Genomic DNA, 19,527 nt, shown 5'->3' with positions numbered 1-19,527 from the left:
GGGGTTTTACAACTGTGATGATTCTTAATTTGTTCACTTTTCAACCCCGAAATAAGGGTGATTTTCGAAAATTTTCGAAAAACTTAAAGTGATGCTCATTTTCATTTTTCATGACGAGTATTTGAATATTTTTAGAATATTTTTAGGATTTTCCCTGTCGCCTCTGTCAAAGTCTCAAAAACAGGCGGAAAAATGGCTTTTTTGCGGTCACTCTTTGGTTCACGTGGGTGCTTGGGGTCGCTGATTGCGTATCCGAGGTCAATTCTGCAAAATTCAAGATGCCTGATCCAAGATGGCCGACCACATTTTCAAAAAATAACAGATTCCCACCAAATTTGGTATACGGAGGTTTCCAGAATTGCGAAATTCATTTTGTAATATTTTTGTTTACTTTATAACCCGAGTACCTAATCATGTTTTAACCTTCCTTTTTCGGCTATATCTTGTTCTTTTTTCAACGAAAGATCTATTTGCGGGTTTTCTGCCTAATCTCAGGTAATACAGATAATTGATTAAATTTTTAATAACGAATTTTGTAAATCCAGTAACCCCAAAAACCCCCGTATATCAAATTTGGCGCGAATGTGTTATTTTTTGAATATTTGGTCGGCCAGCTAGGATCCGCCATCTTGAATTTTGCAAAATTGACCTCGAATTCGTGATCAGCGACCCCGAAAACCCCCTTCTACGAAATTTGGCACGAATGTATTATTTTTTGAAAATTTGGTCGGCCATCTTGGATGCGCATTCATGAATTTTGCAAAATTGACCTCGGATCCGTTATCAGCGACCCCGAAAACCCCCGTAAACCAAATTTGGCGCGAATCTGTTATTTTTTGAAAATTCGTGATATCTGATTGACCCGTTTTTTTTTTGAGGTTAGAAAAAAACATCAATTCTGACCGCGGATTCACGTTCAGTGGGATCTTATCCATATAAACAACATTTGAATATAAAAAACATTTTTTTTATATTTTTCCTAGCACTCGTTCGTGAATTTTTGCTATTTTTGACCTGTTTTTTGAGGTTAGGAAATTCCCGTGATGTGATGGCTCAATTCTGACACCGGATCCATGATCAGGAGGCAAAAATACTACGGATAACATATGTTGCATGAAAAATACAGACAACATTTCCCGGTTATTGTATGTCTCTTTATCAAGAATATTATTCTCATTAGATATTACTCTTCTTCAAAATTCATATTGAATCGTTCAGATATCTCCTTTGCTCTCCCAGAAATCGTTTGTTGAAATTGATTAGTTTGCCGTACTAGTCTTCGGAAAATTCACTTTTCAGGGCTATAGAGTTCAGGAGTTCGCTGAATTAGAGCTTTTTATGCTCAGATATTCGATCACCAGGGCTATGGGGTTGCAGTCTATAGAGTCTTAGAATTTTTCCTCATCAAAATTCGATCTCCAGTATCAAGGGGTAACAGAATCTACGATATTCCAAATTGTCTTTTTCGGTAGTTGGAAGTGGAAATTTCAACTTTTTTTTTGATTCGCTAGCATGGCTTCTCGACTGATTCTGGTTGTCATTCGTCGTGTAGGAGAATTATGTAACGGCAACGGAGTGTGGAGTGCGAAGCGCTATCTGGACGCTTACAAATTTATTCCCCACAGTACAAGATCAATTTAAAAAAACTCCATTTGCAATTGGAATATTCAAAATTTTACATACCTCCGAGAACCGACTGATTTTTGTTGTTAATTTTTCTTAATATTTTACATAAATTATTTTCTTATTTTTTACTGCACAGCTCAAGATTTTTGTACATGGATATTTCAACCGTATCAGCTTTACATTTTCCTCAACACTTTTTTTTTTATTAAATTTATAGTCTTCATTATAATCAATAATGTAAGTACAAAAATTAAACTTTCCCTCTTATTGAGGTAGCTTTTCTTAGAACTGACGATGTTGATCCTGCACAATTTGGTTCAAAAGTATACTTCTTTATTTTGCAATACTTTTAAATCTTAATATTTTCCAGATCTTTCGTTTGTGACTTATTAAAATGTTTGAAATTTTTTATATAGGCTCCTTTTTTTGCGAGAATCTACCAGCGTTTATCCTATGAGTACCGAAACGAAATGAGTTCCGCAGGACCCTCCTACTCTTTGCCACTACGCATCGTACATTCTTATGCCAAATTAAATAAATTAGACACAAACATTTTGTGTAACATGGATTTCCAAAGACGCTTGTTTGTGAAATCTTAATAAAATCTTTAATTATGTTTAAATGTTTGATGAACAGTTTTGATTAAAAATTTCAATTAAAAACCACCTAAACAAAACCAAATTTTAATGAAGTTTTTTTAATTATTTATTCATTTAAAGTCCTATTTACGTATTTATGAATTCTCTTTGTAATGACTTAATACGTTCTTATAGAGAAATGATTTTAAAGAAAATATTATTTTATGTTTCAGACATGAGGCTTAATTAATTACTCGAAATGGGGAATCGATAATCAGCGTTTTTTATTACATCAGTTCTTTATTAAAATGTTGGCAGTTTACCCTGTATATTTATTTTGATATAGTTATGATGTTCTAGAATAAAATTAGTTTTTCAAAAATTGGTAACAGAAACATATTTTTATTTTTCTTTGGCGTATCGAATTTGTTTAAACCAGTTGTACACCCACCTAAATTTTTCTACACGAGAATCGGTCCTTTTTATTCTTTGGGTCTAGCTTCAAAAGCTACACTAACAGTCGAAACTTTCGCGTTTTGGAAAAATCTCAACAATCAGTAAAAGCGTTTCCAATTTTTCTTCGAAAATTTATTGTTCAGCAAATTACCATGTCTTACAGAATAGCCATGTTGTAGAGTCTAATTTGGAACCCTCTGTATAAGTTTTTCTCCGGGTTGGTTAAAATTTTATTAAAAATCATACAACGCGATGCAGAAAAAATTATTCTTGAGTTTGAGCCCTTTTAATTATTGCTGCTAAAACCACCATTAAAGAAATTAACTCCATAATTTTATCAGTTTTTAAATAAAAAAGTTGAGTTCCATGTAAAGTTGCTAATCATCTGATAAAACAAAAATCGAAATGTCTATTACTATAAATGTAAATATTAATGTTAATAAGTAAATAAATTAAATTTGATTTATTATAGGTTTATTATTTTTTCATTATTCTACTAGTGAAATAAAGTTACTTTATTCTACTAGTGAAAATCCGATGTCCGGTGATTGTAGATAAAATGTATTTAATTCAATTTCTTAATGAAAATGAACAACATGACTACTCTGGAATTATTTAACAAGTATTCAATGAGCAGTGAAATTATAGAGCTGGCAAAGAAGTGCCTGTACGAGAAAGATAATTTGGGAAACGATTAAACGGGATTCGATTGATTAGTTTGTGAACGTTTTACGTTATTGTTTTGGGAGCGAAATGAAAATGTTTTGGTTTTTAAAGCTTAAATTAAACTGGAATGTGTACAACTCCCCAAATTGTATCTAAATAAAACATTATTTTTTGCTGTAATACGGGGTGTATCATAATTAACGGCGCAAATTGAAAGAGCTGTAAGTACAATACTAGAAGCAAAAAAGTCTTAGAAAACAAATATTAAAATACTTTCGTAACAGCGAGAGATCAGTAGGTCACTCTTTGCTAGTAAGTACAGAGTAATATTTTTTTCCCAGTAGGCATTGAGTTGGCTTTATAGGTTACATCTCACCCACACATTTAAACAACTTGTGCAAACAAATTATTTTACAATAGTTTACTTATTATTAAAATATAGACATAACATTTAAATATTTTTTTCTTTAATTTCATTAAATCGAGTCTAGTAGTACGACAAATCAAAATCAGTGAATTTTAAGAAAAAAAATTGTTTCAACATTGAATTATATCAAGTAATTTTTAAAAGTCTAACGACAGAAAAGAGATGACACGCGGCAAAGTACTAAAATAATTGGAAATTCCGTTCGTTCAGTAGTTTGATGTAACCAAGGCAACTTTTTGAAGTATCAATTTATATTTTCATCTCTGTTATCGTGCCATCCCATTAAACCGAGGTAAATGAACATTACAACTTTGTATCTTGCGTACAATTTTGTGCGAAAACAAACGACGTCGTAAGGCTCTGAGAATGTGCTATTTGCGAAGAGTAAATAGGAACAAGGAGTCTCAAGACATTTATCCTAAATTATATGTTTGCTGTTTTGTTTAGTAAACTGATTAATTATGTAGAGTACGCCAATTTTTAAAAGTACAGTATAACGGAAAATGATATGTAATATTAAAATACAGGGTGTTTTCTTGTTTCTATTAATTTTGACAGTTCGCATTTGAAATAGTAACTTGGGTCTGCATATGTTTAAAAATTAAAGGTTTATGTTACAAACTGTAAGGTGTAAAAGTGTTTTAAATATTCATTATAATCTCATAACACAGCCAAATTTGACGAATTTTAAAATGGGTCATCCCAGCTTTAATATTTAACAGGTAGTGGCAAAATTAATAGAAACAAGAGATTATCTAAATAAAGCCAGAGCCTACTGGGCCATTGTAAGAATTTAAATTTCATCTAATTACTGCCGTTACTTCAGCATGAGATAGAGTAATCATAAATGAACAAAAAAGTTGTATATTACTGGGGCGGAAGATAACAGTTTTCAAAATACGAGTATGAATATTAGGGAGTTTTATCACAACGTGACAACAGCGCTTAACTTAATGTCACACAGCTGATGCACACCACGTGTGCACGCGGCAAACGTCGTAGAATAACAAAAATGTAAACATGTAAACTATTATTGTGAAACGTTTAGTAAATTTTAGGACAATTGTTTGCAGTTTTTAAATAAATAAAATAAAATGTATCGATTTTGTAGTAGGACGAAAATGTTGTGCTTAAATTTTAGCTCGAGTGGTAGTAATTATGAATCTCTTAAAACAGGAACTTAACTTTTAATCAAATTATGAATTTGAAAAATATGTAATTTTATTGAATTTTAAACTTATTACAACGCTAATTATTTTTTAGAATTGAGCATAATATTCTATCGTCTGTTAAAATTAAGGCAATCAAACTTATTAGAACTGCCATTCTGTAAAAGTCCTAAATACTAAAATTTAGTAGATTTTATTTTTTATGCCGAAAGCTTAAAAATCTTACCTTCAGTATCCTTGACAAATATGTGATGGGTCTGTCGTTAGGGGGCATTGAAATAGTGCGCAACCAATAGAAGCATCTTTGATTAACGTGATTGGCTTCGAAAAGTCATTTCAACGATCGAATGCATTTGTAAACTCTGATGGTAACTTTTGAAACCTTTATTAGACATTGGGGCATATGTTTGGACATTTTAGAAAAAACATTATATAACTTTAACGTAACAACCGTCAAATTCTAAAAAGTATTTTACTTCCTTAATTCTTTTTAATATCGGAAAATTATTAACAAGTTTTATCTTAATTTTTACCTTCAGGAACAATAATCTGCTTCATATTTTAAGATTCTTTAAAAAAACTTACTTTAATCTACCTTCATGTTCTTAGACACATGCGGAAAAAATTATTATATCCTCTCATAATATTATTTGTAGCACTTTGAAATATAGAGGAACCATTTTTTAGACCAAAAGGCATTCGCATAAATTCATAACGTTCTATACCTGTAGAGAAAGTTGTTTTCGTATCTTACATTTTCATAATATGTTGTTTAGATTAGGCAATGGAAACGCATCGTTTATTTTTTATTTATTCAGTTTTCTGCAGTATATGACACTAGACTGCTCTCCGTTGTCGAGTATTAGAAACATCTAATTTTTTTACAACGGCTTACGTAGTATAAAAAATCAGAATGGATCATTTTAGGCCACTGTTTGTTTTTGGGCCTAGGATAAGTACCATACCCTTTGTTCAATAAACTGGCTCTAGCCAAAAAAAATTCCTGGCTATGCCCATGTTCAGCTATTTACTTATATTACTTTACTACCATTTGAAATAGAAACATTGCACAGAATTATTAAATAGAGTCACATGATTAATCTCTTAAGTGGCATAGGTTGACTTGGTAGTTAATTAAAGTGTACTTTAAAAAATTGATTTCCTCGGGAACTTTATTAAATATGCGCTAACGAGTGGAAAACTTTCATTATTCTGCGCTCTCTATCACTTGGATGCGAACGTGTTAATTAACACCACATGCAGGAGGCGTACAGAGCTTTAAAACTTCAGGAGTCGTTGAACATTTCCTCATAGAATTTATCATGAATACGAAAGCACGATAAACTTTAACCATGCCAATACCTTTTTTAATACAATGTAGATGGATCATGTTCCTGTAGTCTAACTCTACAAGAGAACATTTGGACAAAAATTGGGACAAATAACTAGTCTTTTGGGTATTATAATTTCTTGTTTGTGCGCTTTATTGCTTCTGAAATTTGTTCTGATCATATCCGAAAAAAGTTAAGAGTGTTCCTTGCGTCAATATGCCCGTTCCAGTTAAATATAAACGCATCAAATGTGATGGAGAAACTGAACATAATAAACGAGTGTTTGCAGCCCCGCTAATTTGTGACGTCATATAGTGCTATCCAGAATCGAGAATTGAATGACAGGGGCGTATTTCTTGCGCAATGGGTGCTAGTCCATCCCAACAGAGTTCAGCTTTGCAAGTGACCCTTGTATGTATGTCGGAGGGTGGTGGAATTGTTTTTCCACCGCGGCCTTAGGCCTTATTAGGCCCCTTGTACACCCTCCTTCATTACTCGAGTATTTTTCTTCAAACCATCCTATTTACTACATGGGTGGCTTGGTGGCAAAGTCTCGTACAGTTTATGTATGATAGCATGGTCTTGAGTTACAGAGATTTTCTTTCCTCTGTTCTCATTACCATTTGTCGGGGACCACATGCATGCGGAAAATGTTGAGAGACCCAAGTCTCTGGTAGGCTGCCACAGCCACGTCCCTGAGCTTGCCTTAGGTCACCCATCCAAATTCCAGCCTGCGTCCGTGATGCTCGGCCGTTCGAAATCCACCGGCCAAGACACCCGGCTAGGCGGTCCCGCAAGTGACCCTTACAACAACATATTTTACGACCTACTCTTGATAGCACTAGTGTTTAACTCAAAGACGGTACTCAACAAATGTTTATTATTGAAATGCCACATACAAAGTTTACGCAAAGAAAGAAAGAACACCGGTTTTAAAACTTTTTTTTATCTGGAGGGTTACAAAATGGACTCGCCAGATTCTAGGCATCATGTGCAGAACATACCTGGAGCAATATGCACTACGCTCTTAAAAGACCAGAAGTTCCCATCATGTCTTGGGCCTCGAGCCCTCTACTACAGTCCTTGTTGTACTTGCAATGTTCAATGTTCCCCGAGTGGTTTATTTCTACATTGTATTAATAATAGGCCAAGGAAGAAAGCATTTCCTAATGACATAAAAACTACCTGGAAACCGATTGTGCGAACTTTTCAACTCATGAACCATAATTTTGTTATTAACATCGCATTTTTTTTAGTTTTTTGCTTATAAAATGGAAACTACTGAAGCAATCTTAATGTTGTCAATGGACGAATCATAGAGAATAAAACTACGAAGAGAATGAAAGGTTGAATGATCCGATCGGATAATTATAACCGGAGAAAATTTGGAAAAACCGAAAAATTTAACGTTTTTTTTAAATTCACAACACTGCCATTTTATAATTATTATAAGAATTAAAACTTTGCACACAAATAGCTATTAAGAAAGAATTATCCCTATTGCGGTATTTGTGTGTATGAGACTATTTTGATGACTCAAGTTATGAACCATCCTGTATAGTCAGTTATTTGTCTTGCTTCACCCATCTTTAGCGTCGCGAGAGATTAATAGGAATTTCTCGTATACATAATAAGATTGTTTGATGCTTGATGAGAATGTCCTAGATAATTTCATGACTTTAAATACTCTGACAGCAGTGAGACTAACTTAACTTGGCCTCGTTTCAATATTTATCCTCTCACTTTAAAACTCTTTAAAACTTTAGTGACGTGCCAATAGTAAATATAGATGTTCGGGGATTATATAATTTTACATGCGCAACATATTTCCAAAGGAATGAAAAGTTCATATATATTGCCAAAACAACTTATTTCGGCAGAGCCTTTTAAAGCAGTGATTGATGGATCGGTGATACCCTCCCAACAGATTTAATCAAAATCTTTTCCAACCCAACATTGAAATTTAAATTAACTGCTTTCAGTTCCAAGAAGTCTTAATTATACACTTTTATACACAGCCACGCGAAGAAGCAGCAGTTTTCCAGCCTTATTATTCAGCAAAATCAATTTAAAATCTAATTCCAGGTAAAGATTAAAAAACATACCAAAATCCTCCATTTTTGACAACTATGACAAAAAAGTAGGCATAACCTTATATCGCTGAATTCGTCTATAGAAGGGCTATATATTTATACCTACTATAAAACATAAAGCGTCCTATTTAAAAAAAAATGTTGGTAATGTTATGAATATGTCAAACATGGCTCAAAAAAATTGAAATTATTGCAGAAATGTGACAATTTCTATTTACTAATTGACCTGTTTTAGCGATTTTTTAAAATCTGAACTGCAGTGGAGTCAAGACAGCTTAAAATTACGCATTATTTCGAAATAATTATGGGAAGCATGGATTTTCCTAAAACCTTTTGAAATTACTTGGAGATAAGTATTAGAAAAAAGTTATAAACTTATTTTTGTACGCTAATTGTTTTTTAATTGTTTAAACAACAATAAATAAACACAAAACTTTACAAAGCGAAAAATAAAAAGTTCTCTCTTCCAGTAATTTTCGCGAAGTCAAAATCTATCTTGACTCCACTACTGGAAAAAATATAAATTTTGTTCCATCATTTTGGGACAAAGTGTATCTTTCAAGTTATTATAAATACGTACATTATTAAAATGGCTGAATTCTAATTATGATACGTTTTAAACAAAGACTCTATAAAATTAACTCGAACCAATTTAGGACTATTATAAATTTTATGCTTGTAACTACTGTTAGGGAATTCGTGGAAAAAAAATTGAATAACGAAATCTAAAGCAGAATATATTTTACGCGAGCGCCAAACATTTGTATCAAAATCCGTTCGCGTGCTTTGGTGTTTCCGTCTACGTGGGATTTAAAATTCAATCACAACAATCTTTTATCGTAAGCCACAATGTAAGTTAAAATACTTCTCTGGGCGAAAGTATAATTTTATGACGCCTATTTAAAAAAAAAACTAAACATAATTTTAATTCCAGTGAATTCAATCGCTAAAAAATATAGTGTGTCTTAAAAAATAGCGGGTGGTAAAAATTAAATTGGTTATATTTTGATAATGAAGCTTGGAACCCAAACCGTTTTTTAGGGTACAGAAATTGTATTAGCGGTTATCGACTTTGAGATGCTCAGAAATTTGCGAAATATATTTTTTTTATAATCGCCTGATCGACATAAACAGGTGTTTTCTTAATTTTCATAAAATTTTAATTTTTAATTATTATGAAGTTTCAAAGGTAGAATAAAAAAATTAAATTTAATTTTGACAAAGAGGTTCTGTTTGTACCAACCACTTGATTATGAAAAAAAAAGCTATTTTGCATTTGGTAAGCGAAAATATTGCCTTTAAAACTTAAAATACTGGCTCAACATCCCATATTATCAAAAAATTGTGTTCACAATCAAAATATTTCCACCTATCATTAATTTTTGTCCAGTTGTAAAGATTTTGTTGTTAATGTATATAATAAATGAGTTCTCGTATGACAATACATATTTTGTTTATTTGATATCTACCTTGAGTCTATTTTAATAAAAATCATAGTCGTTGGATAGCAGGTGTAGATAAATAAAAATGATTTACACTTTTCATATGAAGTTTTCGCAAATGATTGCAGTCTAAACTACAAATTTATAAATACATGCATATATTTAAAACAACTTTAATGTTTAGCCTTTAACCTCTAGTTAGATGTTAACCCATGATTAACAAAACAGTCCTTAAAATAAGAATGGGAAGCCCTGATTTTGTATACTCGTTCTGCTAAGGTTTTGATTTATTGATTATAAGTATTCAAGAAAACAGCGTTATAAATAAATTGTCCCAGGGTCGTGCAAAGGCGCTCGGGAATTCGCTCTTTTTGCATTAAATAGAGCTACGGTAACTAAAGAAAATGAAATCACCTGCCCAAAACAGCTTTTTTATAACGTTATTTGTTGATTAACACTATTGGACGTATCGGACCGGGATTTCAGAGACATAGTCCAGTCAATAACCATTTTCCCGTATAATTTTGCCAAACAGCACCAATTTTCATAAAAATTTGGATTTAGGTTCTACTTACCCTCCACTTCAAAGTTGACCTTGTACCGGGGGTTGTTTTGACCCTGGGGGTGGATGCCACCCCTACTTGGGGGTGAAAAATGTTTCATCGAAAATAACGGGAATGTATGTATTGACTAATTCTAAGCAGCTTTTGTTATATAAAGTTTTTTCTGAAAGTTGATACTTTTCGAGTTATTCGCGAGTGAAAGCGAAATTTTTTTAACAAAAAAAAACACTTTTTCAGACGGTTTTTCGCGAATAACTCAAAAAGTAAGTATTTTATCAAAAAAAAATATTACAAAAAATGTAGCTTATAAAAAAATAAAAATAATGGTGTGTTTATGGTGTCTGTAAACCCAATACAAGCGGAGCAATAGCTTGTTGAAGGTTGGTTCTAATTCGTCAAACGCCAAAAGAAACTTTGAACGTGAAATAACCAAAAACCAATGCATTTTTAAGAGAATACTCATAGAACCTTTTTCAAAGTGTTTGAAAAACTCTTTGTTTTTATTTTTTATAAAAATACCTAGTATCAAACCTAAGCGAGTTATGACGAAAATAAAGTTGGTCCGTATTTTTTTTTTGGCGACAAAAAACTTGAAAATCACCCCTTAATTACCACCTCAATTAAAAATAATCGTTACCTACGACTTTACAATTTACTTTATTTATGTACCTGTAATATGCTCTAGAGGTTTGACCGGTTTAAAGTGCTTAGTTTTGAAAAAAGTTGAGCTTGAAGTGAAAAGAGAATTTTTGTATTTTTGGAAAAAATGTCTTTTCTCTAAAATAACTCAAAAACTAGTAATGATACGCAAAATTTTGTAAAGTACAAAATTGTAGGTTTTGCTTTCTTGAAAATTTTGTTTTTTTTTTCTATTGGATAAAAATTAACTAAGATATGAAAGTTTAAAGTTTGCATATGTTCATAAATAGCAACTTGTTCAAGCTCTTTCAGCTCAAACTCTTACAAAAATAAGGGCTGAAAGAAAATTTAACTTATTTGATCTTATAGCCCTTGAAAAAACTACAAAATGATTTTTTGAATAGCATAAATACCAATCACATATTTTTGCAGATATAACACGTATATTGAAGCATTGATGAATACACATTATAGCTATATTTTAGAAATAGAAATAGGAATTTTAGGAATAGAATAGAAAAGGAAGACGAGAGTGAAGAGGATTTTTGATTATATGTTATTTGCAATAAAAAAATTGTTATAAAAATATAAAAAAATTAAAATCCATATAAAAATAAAATTCTTATTTTCTCTATTTTTGATTGNTTTACATTTTTGATTATTTATGTTAATTGCAATAAAAAAACTTTTGTTATAAAAATTAATGTTCATATAAAAATAAAATTCTTATTTTCCCTATTTTTGATGGCAAATTTTAATCAGTAGGGATTTTTTAAGGTTTGATAAAATAAATATATTACATTTTAAATAATATAAAGATTGTATTATATTTTGAACTACAAAAAATTTTTAACTATAATTGTTCGATTTTTTTTGCATTGGGTCGAAACTTATAAATAAATAATAAAAAATTAAAACAGTAAAGAAATCTTAATTTAATATCACTACATATATTAAATTATTCCAAGTTGCTGAATAATATTCTTCAACATTATTTTTTAATGATTACTGTCATAGAGGGTGGTTTTTAGGGATTGACAATTTTCAATTCAACATATCTAAACTTTGAAGTAGACGATAAATAGAACCTAAATCCAAATTTCGGTGCAAATCGGTGCTGTTTGGGAAAATTATATAGTAACGCCGTATTTTACCTTCAATGACCGGACTAACAATTAAAAAAAGGATTAAGCTTTTATTTTCAAAAACTGTTACATTGATAGTTTATGTAATAAAAGCGCTAGCAGCAGTAAAAGTCAATATTAATTAGTTAACGTTAGTTAGTTAATTAACAATGAACGTTATAAAAAAAAAACTATCTTGAAAACAAAGAGGCGTAGGCGATTTTTTTGTAAATTACCCTAAAAATGAGCTTTATTCAATGCAAAAAGAGCGAATTCCCGAGCGGTTTTTGCCTGACCCTGGAACAATTTATTTATAACACTATTTTGCACATCCTACTTTGTTATTTGTAAAAAGCAACTTAATTTCAACATTTTAAAATTTTCTTTAAAAAATTATAATTTTGTAAAAACTAATCACTAATACGTATGGTAAGACTGACTGCCTTTTTTTATTTTGCAGGTTCGTTGAAGGAATAACATATTACTAAAAGTACACTAGAGGTAATGTAAAATCTAATACAAGCACTCAAATTCACTCAGGACAATAAAAGAAAACCAGCAAGAATTCTTTAACCAATACATTTTCAACTTGATAGCACCTAACATTCCTTTGTATAAAAATTAACTGTGAATTTTAAAATGTCAGAAACGTTATTCGAAACATACATCACATGTGGACCAAGAGAAACTGACGTGACTGTGAAATAACTGTTTCAATTCATTCAAAATGATAAAACCGTTCTGTCTACGAACAAGTTTTGTAAACCATCGCTAGTAACAGCAATACAAATGAGATGAACAGCACCACGACCATGTCAGACTACGAGCGCATCCGTTTGGTAATACTCGGAGGTGCAGGCGTTGGCAAAAGTTGCATAATAAAACGATTTCTAACGAACACTTACATCAGTAAATACCGGAGCACAGTCGAGGATTTATACAACAGGGAATACGACTTGGGCCACATGACGCTCAAAGTTGACATTCTGGATACTGCTGGAGACATGCAGTTTCCGGCGATGAGGAGGCTGTGTATAGCCACAGCCCACGCTTTTCTTTTAGTCTACGCCGTTACATCCGCCCCGTCGTTTGATTGCATAAAAAAGTGTTTTGAGGAGATTCGAGAACAAAGGGGAGACTACCAGGAAATACCTATCGTAGTAGCCGGTAATAAATTAGACTTGACTTCGACGCACAGGGAGATTCCTATTGAAGATGTTTCCGAGTGGGTGTATTGCGAATTACCAAAGCTGAGGTAAGCTGCACTAAATACAAGGGTCAATCAGAACTTTGTACCCTTTTGCTTTTAAGGAGGTATATCGGGTTTACTCAAATGCACAGATGTACTTGAAATTTATATAGCGTATTACGCAGATATTGATGTTGAAAGTTGTTCATTTTAACGTAGGTTTATATGGCGAAGATGGACGGTGCGGCTCTTTTTTTTGCCAATAACTGAGAAAAAATGTAGAAATTGTGAAAAAAAACTTTTCCATAGATAGTACACCATATTATCTTATTTCCTTGAACATAGTACAGCTGTATTAATTAGAAACAGAAATCAATAATTGCATTTCTGTCTGACTTGAGGATTAATGTGGCAACGTCGCAATCAGCTGACAGCAAGGAGGGAATACATTTGAAAGACTGGATAAAAACGAAATTGACTTGAAACATATACATTTTTCCTAAATCCCATGTACATTGTTATCAACAATAAATTATCCACAACAGATAATTTTTTGTAATATCTTTAAAAAATCTAGATTAATTAAAAAGGACTAAGAAACTGTGATATATTTATTGGAATAAAAAATACAGTTGATAAATCCATTTAATATATTTAATGGTTTATAAACATCGTAATCATTACCCAGCAATATTTAGGGTTACATAAAGTTTTCTCTACTTCATTAATATAATTAGTAATACTTGAGATAAAAGCATTTGTACGGAATAACAAAGGAACATAAATATTTCTCTTAGCAAACTTTATGTCTAAAAAGTAGTTGCAACACTTTTGTAACATTACTAAAATAGAGATTAAAAACACGAAACACGAACAGTGAGTAATAATGTAATTTCTATCACAGAACCTTCAAAATTGCATCCAACATTTTCTTTGACTTGGACGAGAGATGGGCGCGAGTGTCATTTCATTTCTTTAGAACTAAATTAACATAATTCTCGTTGTTTTACCAGTTCACATGATATACGGATTTTAAATAAAGGATACAAATCTTCGCGAGGATAATACGATATATTTGCTATATATAATAATTATATTTTACATAGTTTTGACGCGCAATATCTCCGATGTCCAAGGTCTGTAGATTCGCAGTGTGTACAACTACTAGTCAATTATCAGAGCTGTTGCCACATCTGCATAATCTTTACGCGTTCATTAAATATAATTTAAAACTACTTAAATATTATATTTTTACGTTGTTAATTAGTCAATATGTATGCTATGTGCATATGAGTAGATTTCTTTGCTATATAGATAATGTTTATCGCAAATAATTTCAATACAACTTAATTTTTTCAAATTGGTAGCGACCTTTAGTCCCATAAGAAAAGCATAGGACTCCTCCTGCGCTCCTCACTTCCCTCGGACCCCGATATACCTCCTTAACCAAAAACTATTTCAACAATTTAGAAATATATCCTTTTTTATTCGATTATATTGCTAATTTTATATTTTTTTGAAAACAAACAAAGTTCCCATAATTCTATTTTAAATGTTTCAGAAAAGAATAAGCTAGTTAGTGTTACTAAAATCAGGGACAAAATATTATTCTTGATTTTTGTGTAATAAAAAAGTTATGGGACATTTAACACCAAATATCCTGTGTTGCCCATCTTTCCATTACTAAACTCTGAATGATTCTTACTTACTTTTTGTGAAAAGTGAACAAACATTGAACACATTTTTGTTTTTGTCTTGAATTTTGAGCGTCGAATTTAATAAAAATATTATGTTACTGTTTTCCAAAGTTAGACACTTAATATTAAAAAATTCATTAATTTTACCATTTACCTGTTCAAAAATAAAATTGCAAAGCAGTTATCTAATTTTCTAAATTCTTTATTTTCACAATAGTTGTTTATCTTAAAATTCTCTGACAAAAGATATGAGCCGTTCAAAATGTCTGCAACCTCGAACATGTCAGAGAAAGTACTATAACAAAATTTATTAATAGCCAGCTGATTTTCTCAAGATCCTATCTTTAAGAACTGCAAATACAACTTTTTATATTGTCTGACGAAAATTATTTTCCGATTTTCCGGTCTGACGCGTCAAAGTTGTCGATTTCATGACTACAAAAAATTTATTAATAACCGTCAGACATTGAAAAATTATTTGCTGAAAAGCAGTACTTAACATGTTTTGAAAAAAATACCGATTTCTCCGGTTTTTTCGGATTTTCTCCGGTTCCAATCAACCGATCGGATCGCTCGACCTCTCATTTTCTGCGAAATTTAATTTCCTACAAGTTTTTCATTTACGGAGTTGAGATTGCTCAAGTAGTTTTGGGTTTATAAGCAAAAAAATTAAAAAAAACGCGTTTTTTGCACTAAAATGTTAACAAATTAATTAATTAATCAGAGTTGCAAGTCGTAAACACATCGGAGTATATCTACGGACTATTTTTTAAATGATGAAACAGGTGGTGTGCTGTTAGTATTTCTGTCAAGATATGACTTTTTTTGCTCTATTTATTGGTCTAATCCTTTAAATAGGTATTTAGACTAGGCGGTATCTGTTTTGGTATGGATTAAACGTATATCCACGGAGATTTTTGGCTTTTTGGCGGCACAGTATGTTAAAAAAAATCGAAAAATGTCTTATTTTTCTTCCTATTTAATTATTTATCTTTTCAAGAGATGATTTTAGGCGAAAATGGAAGAGGAAAAAATGTTTGTAATTAAATTGTTTACAAAATATGACAAGTACAAAAATTCGACCAATGTTTAAACAAGCGTCAGAGCTCTCCTAATTGACGGATTCGAATTTTCCAAAAAGCGTTTGAAAGCTTGAGAGCCTTTCTATACGTGATTAAATTTTCAAGTATCTAAGGGCCTTGGTTTTTGCTGTGTAAAATTATGAAAATTTGCAAATTTTTTTTCAAAATCAGGATTGCAAAATTATTATGCAAAATCTATCCAACCGATTTTGATGAAATTTGGTGTGATTATTCTACATAACATGAAGTTTTCTTGAGCCAAGTATGAAGGTCCTATATCCAATTTAAATACCCCAAAAAAATTCCCTAAAAAGTAATGTTTTTAACCCCATTTTTGGCGATTTTTTCGATTTTTACAATAATAATCATGATTCATTCGATTTGTAACTAGTCATATTTTGTAAAAAATTTAATTACAAACATTTTTTTCCTTTTCCATTTTCGCCTAAAATCAACTCTTGAAAAGATACATAATTAAATAGAAATAAAAATATTATATTTTTCGAATTTTTTTTAACATACTGTGCTGCCAAAAGTTAAGCACACGTTTGTTTTTATGTGAATAGAAAAATTTTCATTACTAGTGATATTTGAAAGCCAAAAAGCCAAAAATCACCGTGGATATACGATTCACCCAAATATGGACTTTTTGAAACAGTTACCGTCTGGACTAACTTAGGTATGCTCCAGAATAGTTAATAAAGATAAATCATTTCAGGGTTAAAGTTCTGGAGTGCTCAGCGAAAGACGATATCAACATCAGGGAGATATTTCGCTCGTTCCTGACTCTGTCGAAAATATTTCCGCGGGATACGGAAGAATCGAGTGGATTGAAAAGGCGTTCGAGTGCATACGTCTCGGCAAGCAAGGCAGGCAGAAGAACTGCAAGCCCAGCACCGGAAAAGGACAAACCGGGAACGTCGGAGGGCAAGGACACGTTAATGAAACCACGCTCACGCTCTCTCATTCGGAGAGCCAGCAGAAAAACTAAACAGCAGATGCGAGAAGCACAAAATGCGAACGACGATTGCAACGTCTCTTAAATTGCATCGTTCTGTTATAAGGAGCCAGGCAGGATAGTTGTAACTTAAATTTGTACCTTAAGTATCAGTTTAGGAATAAGTATGTGCCGTTTCATTTTTTTTAGATATAACTTGTGGTGATATAAAGAATAATTCTGATAATATTTAGTATATTAACAATTCAATGTAATTCTAAATAATTTTAAATATAAATGAACTAAACAGTTATAAATACCTACTGCTAAAACTACTCGTACAGGAAAATTACAAATGTTACCAACATTAAAATAACATGCATAAATTAAACAAGGTGTTTCAAAATAAAAAAAATCCATATGGTACTTCTAATGCTATAAAGTCTGCTGAACTTTTTAATAACGCCTGTTTTAACTTTTACGGACACACCGAAAGAGATTTTTTGGCACCTTAAATATTCCAGCAAATTTAACGTATTACCTTTTGAAAAATACTTAGTAAATGAAATCCCAAGTGATTTCCCCAGCAAAATTTTAGTTTCCACCTTTACATAAATGTGATAAGTGTGAAAGATAATGTAACCTTTTTCAAAATATATAAGTTTATCGAGTCTGATAGAACTGGAACTTGATTGTGCAATTGGACCTTTTGCCACATACATTTAGACATTCTCTGCTGAACACTTGAATTTTACTTAATTCAATCGTTTCATAAGTGTGGCAATATACTAAAATACCTTAATTGTTGTTAGTCTTATGGTAGAGAGTTAATAGCGATAGTAAAGCTGAATGGTAATGGGGCTACTATTGTTTATAAGTTGTACGACCAAGCTACACGAAATGAAAACGTAGCGTTGCAACTTTAAAAATCTAAATGTAAAGTGTGTGCTATGACTTTAAAATACCCACGTCAGTAGCAGCAACCTGAACAAAGTCTGAGAGGAGGGTTTCATTAAGACAGAGATGATTGTGGTTCTATGTAAATAATACCTAATGGTTATATATTATCTATAAAAACAATAAACTGTCTTGAACGCTTCTGGTTAAACAACAAAAAAAATCCATGTTTGTATTCAGTTGTGAATATACTCAAAAACTTAGAGATAACCATGGCCCTTCGACCCTACTGACTGCCCCACTGACTTATATTAAGAAACTCTTGCATACAGGTATATCAGTGTACATATTAGAATTTTTAAACATTGATCCCATTATCCTTAGATGTTTCATTAACTTTTATGAAAAGTATTTAAGACAGTTGTGATAAATCAACAAAAGGCTAATTTCGCCGAATTAATAATTGTCTTCTATATAATTATAATGATACTTATCAGCAAATTACCAAAACATTAACAGGGTGGTAGAGTAGATACAGATAATACCAACAAATCGCAATCGTTTTACATAAATTTGTTCAATTTTACAGATTCAGATACAATATCTATCACTGTACTAAAGGTTGTATCAAAATAAACGCAGAATTTCATATGAACAAAAAGATTTTACATGTTTCTAAAGGGTAGACATTGACATTAAATATGAAAGAGGATATCGGACAGATAGAAAATAAAAAACAATTATTAAGGAAGATTTGATGAGTTTCCAAATAAGTTAATAATTTTTTCAAGTTATTGTTAAACTATACAAAAAACACAATTTTCGAGACAGAAATGCTTTTTGTTACAATTTATATCATTAGCATTTGGAATCAAATATAAATTCATTTAGAAGCTACATGAATTTGCAATTGCATCATCAAATCAAAGGTTAAGATTCTAAAAACAATTATTTTGATTGTAGTACGTATTTATCTGTGTATTTTAATTGTTTTGGTTATCTAACGCAAATTTGGAGTGAAATTAATCTATATCACACAATCTGTAGTATAGATAATACCTTTTGGAGTAGCTCGTATTAGGGTTATTAGGTTAAAAAGGAAATAAGGAATAATTGCAAAGGATTTTTATTGTTTTATGGGTTTGTTGAACACCTAAAATGATAAAATCTCAAAATGCTGTTAAATTTAGGGATAAAAGGGGTGAATTTTATTTATTTTTTTTCAATATTACTCAGAAACCAAGATAAAATCAAAAAGATTGCAAGAGTACTTTTTGTAGAAAATTAAATTTTCCATCGAAATAGCCTTTAACCAAAATAAGCAGAAACAAATCTGCAAAAAAATACAAACAACTTTTTTTATTTTTTATTTACAATAACTCATAACTTTTTTCTGAGCTAAGCATCACAAATTTTTTCTTGGACATATTCGAATACACACCATTATTAGTTGTTTTGTTAGAAAAGTTATTTGACGAGATGGATGAAGATAGAAATAATGTAAATGAATGAATTATATAAAATCATTTGAAACAAATTACTTATTTCAAGATAGTGTCCCTGTCTAACATATAATGACGACCAAAATTGTTTCTATGTCAAAAACTATTG

The 19,527-nt window shown here is 31.3% G+C and overlaps 1 protein-coding gene across 1 annotated transcript; it reads left to right on the top strand.

The window, feature by feature from the left end:
- Positions 1 to 12,802: 12,802 nt before the first annotated feature.
- LOC108905215 (GTP-binding protein Di-Ras2) lies at positions 12,803 to 17,230 on the top strand. Its single transcript, XM_018708005.1, has 2 exons — positions 12,803 to 13,369; positions 16,801 to 17,230. The coding sequence occupies exons 1-2, from the start codon at positions 12,909 to 12,911 to the stop codon at positions 17,123 to 17,125; spliced, it is 786 nt and encodes a 261-aa protein (XP_018563521.1). The 5' UTR covers positions 12,803 to 12,908; the 3' UTR covers positions 17,126 to 17,230.
- The last annotated feature ends 2,297 nt before the right edge of the window (positions 17,231 to 19,527 follow it).

This window comes from Anoplophora glabripennis, unplaced genomic scaffold, assembly GCF_000390285.2.
Source record: "Anoplophora glabripennis isolate ALB-LARVAE unplaced genomic scaffold, Agla_2.0 scaffold68, whole genome shotgun sequence".
Taxonomy (NCBI): domain Eukaryota; kingdom Metazoa; phylum Arthropoda; class Insecta; order Coleoptera; family Cerambycidae; genus Anoplophora; species Anoplophora glabripennis.
Note: the sequence above shows the minus strand (reverse complement) of the source record. Positions and strands in the feature narration are given on the sequence as shown.

Bases quoted from the DNA above. Each gene is read 5' to 3' on its own strand.
- LOC108905215 (XM_018708005.1), top strand. From the start codon at position 12,909: ATGAACAGCACCACGACCATGTCAGACTACGAGCGCATCCGTTTGGTA. The intron at 13,370-16,800 runs GTAAGCTGCACT...AAATCATTTCAG, and splicing joins TGCGAATTACCAAAGCTGAG to GGTTAAAGTTCTGGAGTGCT.